Source organism: Camelina sativa, chromosome 18 (genome assembly GCF_000633955.1).
Source record: "Camelina sativa cultivar DH55 chromosome 18, Cs, whole genome shotgun sequence".
Classification (NCBI taxonomy): domain Eukaryota; kingdom Viridiplantae; phylum Streptophyta; class Magnoliopsida; order Brassicales; family Brassicaceae; genus Camelina; species Camelina sativa.
The window spans coordinates 9,280,558-9,296,882 of NC_025702.1; the positions used below are offsets into that span (position 1 = coordinate 9,280,558).

The 16,325-nt window shown below is 37.5% G+C and overlaps 2 protein-coding genes and 1 pseudogene across 2 annotated transcripts; 2 read left to right on the forward strand and 1 right to left on the reverse strand.

Moving 5' to 3' along the window:
* LOC104760923 (serine/threonine-protein phosphatase 4 regulatory subunit 3-like) lies at nt 2,346–5,532 on the forward strand. Its single transcript, XM_010483913.1, has 9 exons — nt 2,346–2,693; nt 3,157–3,237; nt 3,335–3,434; nt 3,524–3,608; nt 3,705–3,754; nt 4,224–4,303; nt 4,624–4,683; nt 4,979–5,078; nt 5,172–5,532. Exons 1-9 carry the CDS (start codon nt 2,661–2,663, stop codon nt 5,270–5,272), a joined length of 690 nt encoding a protein of 229 aa, XP_010482215.1. The 5' UTR covers nt 2,346–2,660; the 3' UTR covers nt 5,273–5,532.
* On the forward strand, nt 8,692–10,399 carry LOC104760924. Its single transcript, XM_010483914.2, has 3 exons — nt 8,692–8,865; nt 9,110–9,356; nt 10,006–10,399. Exons 2-3 carry the CDS (start codon nt 9,144–9,146, stop codon nt 10,219–10,221), a joined length of 429 nt encoding a protein of 142 aa, XP_010482216.1. The 5' UTR covers nt 8,692–8,865; nt 9,110–9,143; the 3' UTR covers nt 10,222–10,399.
* The window catches only part of LOC104760925, a 7,356-nt pseudogene continuing 3,230 nt past the window's right edge, over nt 12,200–16,325 (reverse strand).

A 16,325-nucleotide genomic window follows, 5' to 3' on the forward strand; every position in this document is an offset into this window, starting at 1 on the left:
CAGCTCTATCTCTATCTTAACGACTCATTTCCTTTCTTTGGATTGTATCACACTCTATCCACACAAATGACACAACTCACTTCTCATCTCATCATATTTTATATTTCATGTTCTTTTTTTCTTTCTTTCTATAGATAATTCTTACAAAAAATGAAAGTATAAAAAATCATATACATGGGTTAGTTTATGTTTATCACCGGACGCACTCGGTGTGAACGTTGGTCTCTCTCTCTAGTATAAACACTAAACAGGACCGGTCCAATAAAAATTGTAGTATACCAGTCGAATTTTTTTTGTTCCTTCTATGATAAAATAGTTTAAAACCTTTAAATTAAAATTTTTGTAAACAACAACTTCTTAACTAAAAGAGTTTGTCTTTTTGGGATAATCTGCAATGATTGATTACTAGAAACAAAACGTAGTCTAATTTTTTTTAGCTTAACCCGCTTGTCTTTTAAACCGAACATGTCTATAAAATAATGCGTATGTCTTTTTCAACTTTAATTTATATATTAGCAAGCTGGATGTTTATAGTTTAATACAATTGTGGAGAAGAAAAATTTGAGAACAAAAGAGGATAAGGCCAAGGCTGGGCCCGAAACAGAACCTAATTTGATAACAAATCTAAATTTGATCAATTCCATAAGACTTATGAAACTTTTGCCGTCCGGGTAACATCAGTTGGAGGGTCATGCTATCACACACGAACCCGATCCGAAGACCGAAGTTATATTCTTTTACACGTTACGTCATACGTTTGAAATTAAATTGCTTTATAGTAATTTCAATATTATTTATAAGTTATCAAGAACACTTCATAATCCACACAAAGTGAATCTTGATGCATGCACTCATATCATATATATACTCATATTCTCCAAATGAATCATAGTGCACTTCATATCCTCCCCTAGTCTTTGCAACAACACAAGAAATAAGGTGTCAGAAACAAACCATGCATGAACGCTCTCATTTTCCCCCGGTTTTACAGAAAACTCACGTCTCAAGACTTTACAAATTCTTTGAAAAGAAGAAACAAAATTTTATAATTTGAACAGATTTGGTGATAAACAAAATTTATCAAATTTGTAACGTAATACCAAGTTAATTTTCAAAAATGGATCAATTTTTTTTGTGTAAGGATTAAATACTTATTTAATGTTCGAAGATGAATATTTAGAGGTCTAGTCATACGATTAGTTAGAATCTCGAAACCGACTTTATCTCGGTTTACCGTTAACCGTCTATTTTTTTCTGGGAAAAAGTAATTTCACAATAATGTATGTTTTTTTAATATAATTATTTAAAACTATTGTCAAGGCATCCCATGGCCCAAAGTTATAGACGAGTTCCCAAGCACATATCAGATTTGATTGGTAGTACTCAGTCGCCTCTTTCGGAAATGAGATGTTCAAATGGCTACCAATCATCATGTCGGTTGGAGATGGTGTTTGGGATGAGCGGTTGAAGTAGATAGAAGGAATGAGTGGTTAGAAGAGATTTTGAGCAGGTTGAAAAGATAAAAACCAACCACCAAAAAATATGAGTGTTTGGCAACTTCGGTTACAAACGAAGAAGATTAAACAATTATTTTGCATTAAATATTTGTTCATAATGATGGTTTTTTTAATGTGTTTGTAGTAATACATGTGAAGAAATTAAATTTGATTGGATTTTCAAATTAGCCCGATAAACTTTTATGTTTCGTTATTAATTTAGGCTTTAAAAATATATACATAATTTTAATTTAATGACAGATTCACTTGTAAGAACTTATAATTAACCTAATTGTGGAACTAAATTACAATTATATGTTTGAAATGTTTTAAATAATCATCACAACAACCATTAATATTTCAAATTAAGAATTTTAAAATATATTTATTATTGCATACGATTTTTATAATTTATTGGTTATTAAGTTTTCATGTTAGAAAATATAATATGTTCTTCCATATTTTATTATTGAATTAAATTAATTTATTTTGTTTTGATTTAATATAATATGTACTATACAACCGCTACAATGCTACCAATCAAACAAAATACTCAACCACTCTCTTTTATTATACCATTTTTTTATCCATTATCTTTAACCGCTTTTTTTTCAACCGCTCAACATTTTCTAATCACTTCATTTAAACGGAGTCACCAATTAGAGCCGATCAAGTTAGATTTACAATATAATTCGTGGAGGTTGCTTAAGAAGATGAGCAAAGGCCCAAAATCTTAAACGTAAAGCCCAATCGGTTATTTTATTTATTTATTAATAATATATTCCGTAATTAATTGAAATTTGAATTAATTTTGTATTTCTCTTTTTCTTCTCCAGCGGAAGCCAAAAACACGAGCTTGTGCGCAGCAGAAGAAATAACAGAAAATACAGAGAAGTGAGAGAAGAGCGAGAGAGAGAGAGAAAAACTAGAGAGAAGAAATGTCAAAGTTTCTTGGTTCTTCGTTAATGGCGGTTACGAGTTTCTGTTGATTTCTCTTCAACCTTAAAGAAAACTTCAAAATCTCCCATCTCTATCTACTCCGTTTCGTTCTTCTCTTCTTTCTTCTTCTTCTTCTTTCTCCAAGAACCCTAAATTTCGCTCCCTCCGACCACCGTACTGACTTCATCGGCTCGATTCGGGGATCTACGGTGGTGATAGTTAGCTATGACCGCTCCGGTTAACTCCAATTCGATTCAGGTGTGTCTCTTAGCTCTATCTTTGGTTATCTTCTTGTTCGCTAGTTAGTCTGCGCGGAGATGTAACTGAGAATTTGAATGCTGGCGAATCGTTTCTATGTGTTGTGTTTGCTGTTTCTTGGTTCAATTTCGAATCAATTCATTAGTGGAGTGAGGTTTATAGAGGATCTCAAAGAAGGGATTCACTTGATTTGCGTTCTGTTAGGGTTTGTGTATGAGGATATAACAAATACTATGTGCTTAGGAGTCCCGAAGTGAAGAGAACTAAGATCTTTAAGATGTTATACTGTGGAACAACATATACGATTCAAGAGTTCATTTCCAATTGTTTTTTTTTTTGGGATTCATATAAGTCCATGGACGTTGACATTGGTATTACAAAAAAATGGTTATAGTAATCATTTACTTGCAATAGTTATGTTCTCCTAACGCTGTTGTATCTTATGCTTGTCACTATTGTTCAGCGAGTGAAGGTTTATCGTTTGAATGAAGATGGTCAATGGGAGGATCGAGGAACTGGATACGTTACTATGGACTATATGGAGGTTTGTTCTAATTCCTGGATCCCTCCTGCGGCCAAAAGTTCTGCAGTGCGCATTCTGGAAATAACTTGTAGCTAAATGGAAACGCTAAAACATGCAGCGATCGGAAGAACTCGGTCTAAATGTCATTGATGAAGATGATAATGCGCCATTGCTTGTACACCGCATAAGCACTGAGAATATCTACAATCAGCAAGATGGTAAGCTTTCTGTATTGTGTTTTTATTAACTAGTGTATCTTCGGTTGTAGAGTTTGTTTGCATAACCGGGTATCTGTATTAATGTACAGACACAATCATCTCATGGAGTGACCAAGAGCTTTCAGCAGAGTTGGCTTTGAGCTTTCTAGAGACTGCCGGATGCACTTACATATGGTCAGTACAATAAAAGTTCTGTTGTATTCTTTTGGAGGAGCCTCCATTCTACAGATCATTCCCCTGACTACAAAAATGGTGCTTCGTCCTATTCAGGAATCTAATATCCAGTATGCAACACGTTCTGCATTTCAATGCTCTGAACGGTAAGAGATTTTTCCTGACCAAAGTATTTGTTCAACTTTCATATCAGTCTGATTTTCTGCTTATATTTAACTCTTATATTTTCATTTTTTTATTATATGATCAATGTGTCATAGGGCTGGCTTTGAGGTTTGCATTTTAATATTTCTGTAACAGTAGTTTAAGGGGTTTACCTAGATAGAGTTATGGATTTGTGTGGCCAGTTGCTCATTCACCATCTGTGAACAGTTAGACTTCCGAATAGTTGACAAGAAATAATTTGTTTCAGAACTTTCACAGTGATGAAACTTTTGATCAATTTCTAGCACTAATTATATTAATATTGAATCTTGTATTGAAATATAATCATAATGATGATTTGAACATTTGATGGCTTTCCAAGCATTTTTTTTTTCTTTTTCTCCATGTATGTTTTCTATGTAATGGTCACAAATTTTGTATTTGACAACATAATCATCTTTGCTTGAGCAGGCGAAACGTTTGACAACGTGATCAGTGAGTTAGAGAAGCTTCCTGATGTCAACCGTTCTAATCTTCCCCTAATACTCAAGGTTCTAAGATAATAGTGATTGTGTGCTTTCTTTGCTTGTGGTTAACTGAGAGCTATACCCTACTTTTTTTTTTTTATTACTTTCATTTGTCTTTTCATCGTCTGGAGTATTACCGATTTTTCAAAGTTTCTTATGATAATTTGTATCTCCCAGAAATACGATTGTATGTTCTCATCTTTATTTACGCTCTCAGTGCATTTATGTTCAATTGATAAGTGGACATTTCTTGTGTTAAGTAGTGCTCATTATTATCCTGATATTGCATTCTAGGTCTCTATTTTGTCGAGGATTTGATGTATTTGTTTCTTTCTTCCCTGCAGATTGTTACTAAATATGGCAGCGCCGATGAGATGCGATTAATCGAACTTATGTTGAAGGATGTAAGTAATAAGTGCATTCCAAAGTTCTACTGTTTCTTTTTGTATGAAAGAAGTGGGTAGTCATTCTCGTCCTCTCTTCATTTTATTGTAATACCTTAATTTTGTTCGCTCTGAGTAGTATACTTTTACAAGCAAAGGTTTTTGGTATCTGAGCTATTTCGTCTTACAGCATATAGCGGAGATGTAATCTTGTAGTGCTTTCATCACCTTTTTAGGTTTTATTCTTGTAAATTTTTTCAAGGACTGACACTGAAACCCTCCTTAACCTACTTTCTTTCCTGCTATCTTGATGCAGGATGCGTTCTTTCAGAAATTGATGGCTGTATTTGAAGCCTGTGAGATAAAAAAAGATGTTGATGGCCTTCACATCATGTTCAATATTGTCAAAGAAATCAGTTATTAATCACATAACCTCAACATCATTTTTTCTTACTCAAGTTTCTATATTTTGTGTTATAAGCTGCTATCTTGTTTTTATTTTTATGCAGTTTCGCTCAACAGTTCTCAGATCCTGGAGATTATCTTAGGGGATCAACTGTTAATGAAACTTATCGGGTGCCTTGAGTGTAAGCTTCAAGACTCTGGTTGAACGTTGATGATTATAACTTTCAGTGACGAAGAAGGGCATGACAAGTAGGATGTAGCTGTTTTGTATCTATGGGATAGATGAGAGCGTTTAATTGTATATCATGTGGACTTAAACTGGGAACTTCTCACCCATGGAGAGTGAAACATTTGCGTGCTCTTTGGTGGACTGTTTTTTCCTATCTCCTGTTAATTAACATGTTACCTAGGGTTTGAATTTGGAACCGCAAATGTTATAGGCCAAATTTTTTTTCGTGCCCTCATCTAAATGTTTTGAGCTAACGGATTTAGTGATCAGTGATAGTTACATGTTCAAAACTAAAAGCCACTAATTTGTTAGGTTTGTCTCTACCTTTCTCCATCCTCACAGCTTGCTCTTGCCATGGTTCACTAATCTAACATAGCAAAATTATGTCACTGATACATTGCAATCCAACGACAAAATAAAAATAGAAAGGAATCACTTTTTTTTTTTTTTTTTTTTTTTTTTTTTTTTTTTTTTTTTTNACCATAGTCCAAGATCAGCTCAAATGAGCCAATTAGCAGAAAAATTGTTCATAAAGATAATCGGATACGGTTCCACTCTAGCACGATGCACCAGCTTGTCCGCACTAACATTCTGTGATCTGGGAATCTGGACTACTGAGAATGATAGAAATTCGTCCTTATCTTCTTCAATTACATCCAAATATGTCTTGAAAGCAGGCCACTCAGAAGGCGAAGACACCATCTTCACCACGTCAGAACAGTCTGTGAGGAAAACACATTTCTCATTATCCACACCAATCATACACCGCATTGCCCAAATGAGAGCTTCCACTTCGGCATGGAGAGGTGACAAGCTACGGCGAGAGTTAGATGCACCCATAGTGGGAGATTCTCCGTTAGGAGAAATGCAATGCCAACCTCTGCCAATAAATTGATCAGTCGCCTTCCAAGATCCATCCACAAAACAACGGTGACTGGTTCCATAATTATTAACCGTGAGACTAGTGTCCACCGTAGAAGCAGAGAAAGGACGTAAAACACCCTTAGGTAAAGATCCTAAAGGATCCTCCTGGGCTAAAGACCAGAGCTTTGCTTCCTCTTCCGCTATCTGTAAAATCCCTAAAGGATTAGAGTCCAAATTGCTGAACAATTTGTCATTTCTGGCCTTCCAGATATACCAAAGAATCCACGGGAATACCTCCACCGAAGGAACATCCTGGAATCTCCAGAATAAATAATCCATGTTTGTATAGACGGATCCCGAAGGAAAAAAATCTCGAGGACATCGGAAAAGGTGACAAACCCTACACTTGCCGAGCCAGAGGACATAAGAAAAGAGCATGATTAATTGTCTCCTCCGGTCCTCCACAAATCTCACATTCCACATCACAGCCCACTCCACGTCGCCGCAGATTTTTTGTTGTCGCCATACAACCCGTAATTGTTTGCCACATAAAATGTCTAAGTTTTGGTGGGCACCGAACCTGCCAAACAAATGCCTGAAGAGGAATAATATTGGGACCAGAAATCGGGGAATCAGTGTCCGGTTTCTGGCGCAAAGCTTGGTATCCAGATTTAACAGTGTATATACCGGATTTTGTCAAATGCCAACCCAGGCTATCCGGAGTGGTTCGAAGACCAAGAGGTAAAGCAGAAATAAGGGCAACATCCTCCGGTTCGAAAGAAGCCAAATCCCAGGAGTGAGAGTTCCTGTCAAGAAAAGTTTCAACTCTAAGTGTGGGATCAACTGGCGATCCTGAACACAATGCTGGTCTCGGGGGTTGAGTAGGAATCCAGGGGTCAGACCATACTAAAATGGAATATCCCGAACCTACCCGTTTAATGAGTCCTTTGTTTACCAGAGAGCGAGCAGAAATCATACTCCGCCATCTATAAGATGGTGAGTAGGATTTAATTGGATCCAATGGATCAGAATGTCTATAATATCGACTTTTGAAAACCTTTGCAAATAAAGAATCTGGAACTGAAATTAGCCGCCATAGTTGCTTAGCCAACAATGCGGTATTAAAATCATCCAGACACCGAAAATCCAACCCTCCCTCCATTTTCACATAACTTATCCCAAGTGATCCAATGTAACCCTCTTATAGATCGCCCTAGTGAGTTTCCGTGTTACTGTTTTTGGGAGAAGAAAACAGGACATAACAAAGGTAGGGACAGCAGTCGCTACCGATTTTATCATAACCTCTTTCCCCCCCCCCCCGAGACAGGAACCTGGCTGGCCAGCCACCAGCACGTTTGAGCAACCGATCCTGAACAAAGGAGAGTATTTTAGTTTTCGACCCACCAAGACTTTCAGGGATACCCAAGTATGAACTCATGCCACCTAAGGCGGTAATACCCAAGATGCCTTTTAATTCCTCGCGCACCCCGGCATCTACCGAATGCCTAAATTGAACCGAGGACTTTTGGAAGTTAATTTGCTGTCCAGAAATACGTTAGTACTGTCGTAAAATCCCTAAGACAACCTCACACTGCTCCTTTGTGGCCCGACAAAAAAACAGACTATCATCTGCAAACAATATGTGCGAAATCGCCGGGCAAGCAGTGGACACCTTAATACCGTTATAAGTTTAGACCTTTCCGCCTTTTAGAGGTTTGCAATGAGAACCTCGGTGCAAAGAATAAAAAGATATGGCGACAGGGGGTCTCCCTGACGAAGACCTCGAGAAGGAATTATGGATCCGTGGGGCTGACTATTTAGTAATACACTATACTGAACAGATGTCATGCACCACATGATCCACGAAATCCATTTTTCACAAAAACCCATCCTCCGCAATAAATGATCTAAAAAGACCATTCTACCCGATCATATGCTTTACTCATATCCGTTTTAATGGCCATAAACTTGCCCTTGCAAGAGGGGTTAGTGCGGAGTCCATAAAACATCTTCTGAGCAATCAAAATGTTATCCGTAATTAGCCGTCCTTCTACAAAAGCCGATTGCGTCTCAGAGATCAATGTTGGCAGAAACTTGCGCTGACGCTGGCATAAGATCTTTGAGATAATCTTGTAACCAACATTGCACAAACTAATAGGCCTCCATTCAGTCATCCGGGAAGGTTTATCCACTTTTGGAATAAGACAAATGTTTGTCCTATTTAGACGTGTATTAAAAGTACCAACTTGAAAGAAAGATTCCACCGAAAGCTTTAAATCAGCCTTAACCGTATCCCATGCGCGCTGATAAAAAAGTGCCGTCATACCAGAAAAGGATTCACTTTATAACCAGAAAATTTGCCACATAGAAATTATCACTAAATTGCACTTACAAAACAAGAAATTGGAAAGTAATTAGTACAAACAAAAGAGTTAGGCTGAAATATAAAATATGAGTAAAATGAGGGATCATTTTATAAATATCAATAGTTCAATGTATCCTTTACATGTTTGTAAATTACTCTCGCTCGAGTCATACATAGTACTAACTGTAGGGATGTTGCAGTTAGTCTAACTGCAATCTCTGCCCTTCCTCACAGACTGATCCCTCTGTATTTAGAGACTTGGCTGCTCGGGATTGTACTTTGTGTGTTCATCTTGTTGGGTTCTTCTTACCTTTTGATATATCTCTGTGTTTGATACACGGTAAGTCCCATATTGCACACATACTGTTCGCTAAAATGCCTAGCTGAGACTCGAGTTGTAAAAGTTGCATATATATATACCCGGTTTGTTTCTTCAAGATCTTGATTTTGTTTTCAGACAGCGATTCATGAACATGATTACGGTTTAATCGCATCCATTTCGTTAGTAGTTTTAATCATTTAACAGTTTTGGTTTTTGTGTCTCAACATAATGATTTGAGTTTTAATATGTTATTTATTTCTAGCTGCTGAGAAAACAAAGTGAAGTGATTAGAGAGTATGTTGCGGAACATGATGATGCCGTGGAACAGAAGCAATCACAATGAAGTTGGATTGTTGATAAGGCATTTCGCAACGAAACCTAAACCCAAGATGAAACCAATCGAGCTGAACACACCGCCAGAGCAAACCCAGACGATCACCCGAGTGATCTTTGATATTTTGAAGGATCATGGACCTCTCACCATTGCTGAAACTTGGGATCGTGTCAAGGTACTCTCTTTTTTTTTTTTGTATTTACATAGCCAGATGCAAATTTCTTAGACGTGTTGGATTGACTTTTACAAGTAGAATGAATGAGTGTTTCTCAAATCTGTTCCAAAGGGTAGAGATATCTCAAAGCCGATTTGAGAGGTATCACTCTTCTTCATTACAGCATGCTTTCACTTTCTTTGTTCTTGAGGTTTGGGATTGAAAATTTTCAATTGGCCAAAGGCAGAAAATGTAAGGTTGATGGGTTCTATCTCAAAACCAAGTGGTGATGTCACTCTTTCTCAGTAGGAGATGATCTCAATTTTCATTATTAGAGGTTTAGGACTGAAACTTAATAAGCTATAATGGCTGTTCTTAATCTGGCAACAGTCGAGAATGTGAAGTTTGATTGAATTTTTTTCTCAAAACTGTGGCGATGTCACTATTGTCTAACACTATCAGATGCTTCCATTTTCTTTCTTAGAGGTTTTAGATTGACATTTTGATAGCTAGAGGTAAAGTAGAGATTGTGAAGGTTCATAATCATAGTTTCCATCTAGGATAGTTTTTTTTTGGTTAGCTTTCAAGCAAACTATGAAAGTATCACCGTTGATATTCAACACAAAGTGTAGTTTTCAATCTGATCATTGGTATGCAAAAAATTAAACAGGAGGTGGGATTGAGAGGGCTAACGAGCAAGCGTCACATGAAGATAATACTAAGGTGGATGAGAGAGAGACAGAAGCTGAAGCTGATATGTAACCATGTTGGTCCTCACAAGCAATTCTTGTACACTACTTGGTTCACTAAACACAACCCTTCTAAATTCCCTAAGCCGCCGGAAACACTCACAGGAAAATCCTCTGGCCACCCTAAACTTCCCTGAGCCAACACTGTTAATTTGCAAGGCTTTGTTTCTTGAATCTTCGTTTTTACTGTAAAAAGTCTGTTTTGACAAGTTTCTCTCAATGTTTCTGCTTCTAAACACTTTTCAAGGTACACCATGTATACAAAAATGCTTTTCAAGTTTCTTAATCTTTTCTAAAAAGATGTAGGAATGAGGATGCCAACACTCTTCTTTGTTCGATGAATAGGAAATTTGTTTCTCCATCGCAGCACCAACGGAAACGGACATGAATAGGAATGAGGATGCCAGTACTTTGTATCTAGGTTGGATGGAAACGGAAACGGATACGCCGAAACGAAACGTTTCGGAAACGGGAAACGGTTTTTTTCAAAAATTAGGAAATGGAAACGTATGTACATATACATATACATATATATATATTTATATATTTATATATATATATATATATATAATAAAACACCAAACATAAAAACCATATCAAAAAGTTTCAATAAATAAAACTTCAAATATAAATATTAAATAGTTGAATTAAAACACTAATAATATTATATATTTATATCTATAATGAAGTTTTANTTTTTATATTTAAAAAATCTTTATTTATTAAGTTTCAAATTAAAAAAGAAGTTTTCGTCGTGTTTCCAAAACGGAAATGTAGTTTACATTGTGTTTCCAAACAGAAATTTCTAGGAATCGTGTTTTTGTGCCTTGTTTCCGAGTTTCTACGAGTTTCTATTTTCGAAACGTTTCGGAAGGAAACGCACCTCGAAAAGAGTTTCCATGCAACATAGTATACATTTTGTATAAAGGACTATAACAAGTACAATCTTAGGTAATCTTATCTGTTGTTTCGTTTATTCAACCTTCCGTATCAATTCTTTACATCTTTACATTTTTACATTTGGACAATTTTATATGTTGTACAGAAACAATATTATTCTCAAATTGGATTGGATCAGCCAACGAAGATGATTCTCTATTTCCCTAAGCACCAAATGTTAATGACCTCTCCAGTTTTTTTTTTTACTTACAACTTTTAAAAGAAAATTTCTCTCTAACTAACCCTAAACCTAAAATCCACTAACTGAAAAAAAAAAAAAAAACTAACATTCATTTCTGCCGTTAAAACCAGAGTTTTTTTAAAAAAATGCAGAAATTCTAACTAGATAATTTGGGAACATGAAAAAGATATCTACATAGGCCGCCACTAATATTAGGATGATGATAATGCTACAAAGAAGGTAGCGTGCGGTCGAACCAGTTAGAGAGATGTGATAATTTGGCTGCTACGCTTTTATTTCGACCAAAGAAAGTTTCTGCATTCGACAACATTACTGATACGTCATGTCTTAGTGCTTCCATACTCCGGTAATAGTTGTTCTCAAGCCGTGATCTGATTACTTCAAGAGACAAAGGAACTGGGAACCTGCAGAAACAAAACCATGTCAGCTTCCGCTCCACCAAAGCCTCTTCCAGTGTTGTAGAAACTAGTTACCTGTTGGTGTAGCTGGAGTTTCCCACGGTCTGCCTCAGTTTTTGTAGGCCATATGAATCCTGAAACGAATTAGTCGAGATTATTATGTCATATCGTTACGTTCTTGGGAGGTGTTGTGTCTTTGTCTCCTCTTAATCCACTATTTTTTAGACTTTATATTAGGCTAAGTAAAACCTGAGTATAAAGAGTGTTATCTATGAACCAACTAAGCTAATATAAACATGGGCCTAAGCTTTTTGGGTGAAGTATGAATTTGGTGGCTAGGATCACATACCTGGGTTCTTTTGTCTGAATTCTCTAACTTTGTTAAGGCCGAGAGAAGACGGTTTCGTTGCTCATCATCAATGTGAGGCTGCTCCCACTTGGTATCAGCATCAAAAAGCTCCCAGGGACTGTGAAGATGTGTCTCGGTAGGGTCACTCTTGTATTTAACTGTGTACCTCTCCCATGGACTATCAGGAAAATCAGGTGATTTGGGTTTCACAGCTAGAATCCGCCCTTCCCACCAACTACCATCTTCTTCCCCTTCATCTCTCCACCAAACCTTACACTTGTCCCTGCAAGTCCAGTTCCTCTGTATTGCTGCTTCATACCGACTTCTTTCCACAAGAAAATCTGGAAACGTCACCACCTCCTCAGGCAACGTAAGTTTGAAAGCTTTGTTGAACAGTTCGGAGTTTGGATCGATGACTTTAAGTATCATTTTGCAGCAGCTATCCCCAGAACCAGGAAGAGTTGCATATTCAAGACTTTCCACTTTACAAATCTCCACAGCCTTCATATTCCCCCCTTTTATTGAAGTCCAAGGATCCTTTTCCCCCGTTAGGGTGCTAAAGTTTAAGTATTCTTGATGCCCCTGAAAGATAGAATAACAGCCGCAGATAAAAGAATTGATACAAAAGGTTGAATAAACGAAACAACATACAAGATTACCACCAACACTTACCTGTCGCAAATACGCAACTTCATCCCCCATTTGTGGAATATAACGAGAACCCTCTTCATGTATCGATAATGTCAGCCAGGATACATTTTCTGGTAACTGCTGAGGCTTCTTTGTTTCAATAGGTTTAGTTTCACTAAAAGGATAAGTAGACTTTCTATTTCTTGTAGATCTCAAACGAAGTGTTGCCTCGGAAGCGGATCTCAGTTCTTCCTGAGAATTTTGGTTTCCACGTGAATCACTTATTTTATCTTGGATGCGTGTCAAACTGTTCAACTGACTTCCATTGAACCCATTAGACGCACCTTCATGGGACTTAGAGCCACTACCTTGATCCTGACTACAAGAACCTGGACTGATTTCTTTAGTAAGAGTAGCAGCATCCCTGTCAAAATTGTTCTTATTCTTTCGTCTATAGACAAAATCAAACATCCTTTTAGGATGTGAGTGCGACACAGGAACATCATTAGCAATTGAGAGAGCATCACTGATCTGAGGATTTAATTCCCGAACACAATCATTCCGCAGAGATATCTCTGTCCCAACCACACCATCCTTTTGACTATCCAATGCCAAATCACATCTAGCGTCTTCAAAACCATCACTTAATGCATCAGGGCCACCAGTCTCTTGATCTATTGATGAAGGTTTTCCCTCTGGCCTCAAAGATGCATCAGAAGCCCTTGAAACTCTCTTGGATCGTATCCTCAAACTCCTAGAGATTGGTGGAAGGCTATCTATTAGATCTTGCCGATGACCGGTTACGTCCTGAGAACCATTAGAGGTCCCGTCATCAGCCAATCGACTTGGCGACCCATCCAGTTCTGGATATCGTTTCCCACCATTTGGAGTACCATTCGAGATCACCGTGTCAGTGTCAACTGTCATGCCATCTATATCTGTTTTCAATTCCAAACAAGTAGATGCCGTAACACCATTTCCATGGTGATTTGCATCTTTGGTAACATTATTTTCTTTTCCCTCCGGGTCAGAGCCATTAAGTTCATGCGATACTATTGCTTCACCTCTTATTCGCTTTGATGTACGAGCCTTAACCATTCCCCATTTTACTTTACTTACATCTATCCCTTCAACTTGATTTGTGTGACTTTCAAGGTTCCCAGGAACCCTTGAGTCTTCAGCACAGCCGTTCCCTAAAGTTGGAGTTGTCACATCCGAAGACGATCCAGGTAGGTTCTCCAGCAAGGTAAGCTTATCTGAATTCCTAACAGGAAACCTAAGAACCAATCTCCTCCTCTCAGGAGGATGAGTTTCTCTGATATCACATTGCTGAGCCCCATCATCTGAATCAAATACGAGGATATTTTTTCCTTTTGATTGCTTCCCATTCCCATTTGACAAAACTACATCAAGTTCACTATCCCCATTGCCTGATTCTTGTGTTGTCGATTCACTTTCTGATGAATCACTCAATTCAGAGACCTCCTCCTCTTCTGCGTCTTTAGATGTACCTGTAATCTTAGAAAACCAAGAGAGGGCATTTCGAGCAGCTGCTCGCCTAGGTCTGGCCGATTTAGATTTTGAAGACTCCTTTGATTCCTTACGACCACTCCTAGATTTCCTGGTCCGTTTTTTGTTGCTTGGAGCTCCCTCGAGCTCATCAAAGTTTCTCTTTTTGACGCGCCTACCCGAAGAAGTCATAATCCCAGCCTGGTAAAGAGGTTAAAAGGGATTAGAACCCTGTTTACAAGGCGCAAGATCAAAGAAATATATACAAAATACTCACTTCTTTCTTATGTTTTTTCCTTTTGGATCTTCGAAGGCTATTCTGATGATCATCATCCTCATTGCTTTCACCGGAACTGGAACCTGACTCACCAGAGGTTGAAGAATTTAAACATTCTTTCTCTTTTCCAGATGAATACTCCTCTGGCACATTGTATTCAGAGTCGTTTTCATCACTTAAGATATCGACTTCTGGTTCCCACTCCATTACATCTATAAATTCTGGCAACGGTTCAGCTAAGTCTAGATCTGCCAGAGGTGGCATTTGGTAATCTTGGTCTAAAGTGATATCTGGCCCCACAGCAAGCTTCAAAGAAGATGGTCGCCATTCTTTGCCTAAGGCGCCGAGTCGCCGTTTCTGAAACATGGTCTGATATGGCTCTTCATATGGAATCATCCCTACAATGCAGAACAATAGAGAGTGAATGATATGCCCATCCTCAGTGGAAGGATCCAAAAAGCATTTATAATCATAGTAAATGAAATTAAAACCTGAATCACAAAGAGGATCCTCCAAATTTCGGCGATAAGGTTGAAGTTGAGATTCCTGAATCAAAGTTTCCAAATGCCAATTAGCGATAAAATTATGCCTATAACGAGCACCATTAAAAGTAGAACCATTAGAAGGGGGAGAAAAGACGAGCCCCTTACCTGGTCAAGGACATTACCATATATGTCCTGAATTAATGGCCGATAATCCCCCAGGAAGAACTGGAAGATGCAAAGAGCAGTTAGAAGAAAATACTATTTTTGCATAAGCTATCCATAGACGGCAGCTCTCTTAGACGAAGTCACTGGTGCAATTAGAACTAAGATGTTTCTATAATGCTTAGCAGGAATTTATAAATGTTAAGAGACATGTTTCCTATACAGAGGATTTTAATGTTTATAGAATGTTTTGATCGAAAGGAGATTTCTTTTCTCTTCAATTAACGGAACTAGGACATACGTGAACCTCTAAAAGCAAACCATATCCGATCTAAGGTTCTATAAGAAATGTAGACAGTAGAAGTACAGTAATGAAGCTCTCTCCACGATTAAGTTATATTGGTACCTGATCATATTTAGCGTCCTTTTGAGAATCCCCTTGGCCTGTACTTAATATGTACAGTTGGCCCACATTGTCTGACAGTATAATTGAAGTTCCATCCCTACATTAAGAAGACATAGATTAGCAATCAGATGGAGTAGAAGCATAACGAGTACAGCCCAAAAACTATCTGCTTACGGTGAAAACTTCCCATCAACCAACTCGTACTGTGAAATCTCGTATATTTGGATAGGTATGCCTTCCCATATCTAGAAGAAGAGAACAAGTGCTTTAGTAATATAGATGCTGAAGAAGAAGGGATTAGACAATGAGGAAGGTAAAACTTACATCCCATACTATTGTTTTTCCATCATAGCCAGCACTCATAGCTATACGAGGATTGAAAGGATGGACATCCATAACATATGTCTACAAACAGTAAGTATAACATGTTAAAAAAAAGTAAATACAAGGAACAAAGAGGAAATCAGCCTGGAACACTAAAACAAAAATCAGACTAACTTCACTAGTCATAATTTTCAGACAATACAAGGCAGAGTTGGGAGTGTTTTCAGAAAACGAAAAGAAATTAACCTAAGCTCAAATAATGTAGAGCAGGCTCTTCTTAGCAGAAATATGATTTTGATATTCGTTATTTTTAGCATGGGCAGCAAATTTTTTGTTATTTTTATCTTTCAAGTACACAGGTCAAAAGTCTTTGCAATTCCCAAACTTGCCTTAAGATAGTCTACCAAATATACAAAAGGGATCAGGCACTCACAGATTTTGTGTGACCAGTCAAAGAATGTACCAAGCTACCATCAGAGGCATTCCACACGCATATTCTACAATCTTTAACATAGAAAATGATTCTGGTTATCAAGAGTGGAGCGCTCTAGAAATCGGCC

What these genes read in the sequence shown, in the direction of transcription:
- LOC104760923 (XM_010483913.1), top strand. Translation starts at nt 2,661, where the DNA reads ATGACCGCTCCGGTTAACTCCAATTCGATTCAG. An exon ending in GCCGGATGCACTTACATATG is followed by an intron (nt 3,609 to 3,704) that starts GTCAGTACAATA and finishes CGTCCTATTCAG; the next exon opens with GAATCTAATATCCAGTATGC. An exon ending in ATCTTCCCCTAATACTCAAG is followed by an intron (nt 4,304 to 4,623) that starts GTTCTAAGATAA and finishes TCTTCCCTGCAG; the next exon opens with ATTGTTACTAAATATGGCAG.
- LOC104760924 (XM_010483914.2), top strand. Translation starts at nt 9,144, where the DNA reads ATGTTGCGGAACATGATGATGCCGTGGAACAGAAGCAATCACAATGAA. An exon ending in AAACTTGGGATCGTGTCAAG is followed by an intron (nt 9,357 to 10,005) that starts GTACTCTCTTTT and finishes AAAATTAAACAG; the next exon opens with GAGGTGGGATTGAGAGGGCT.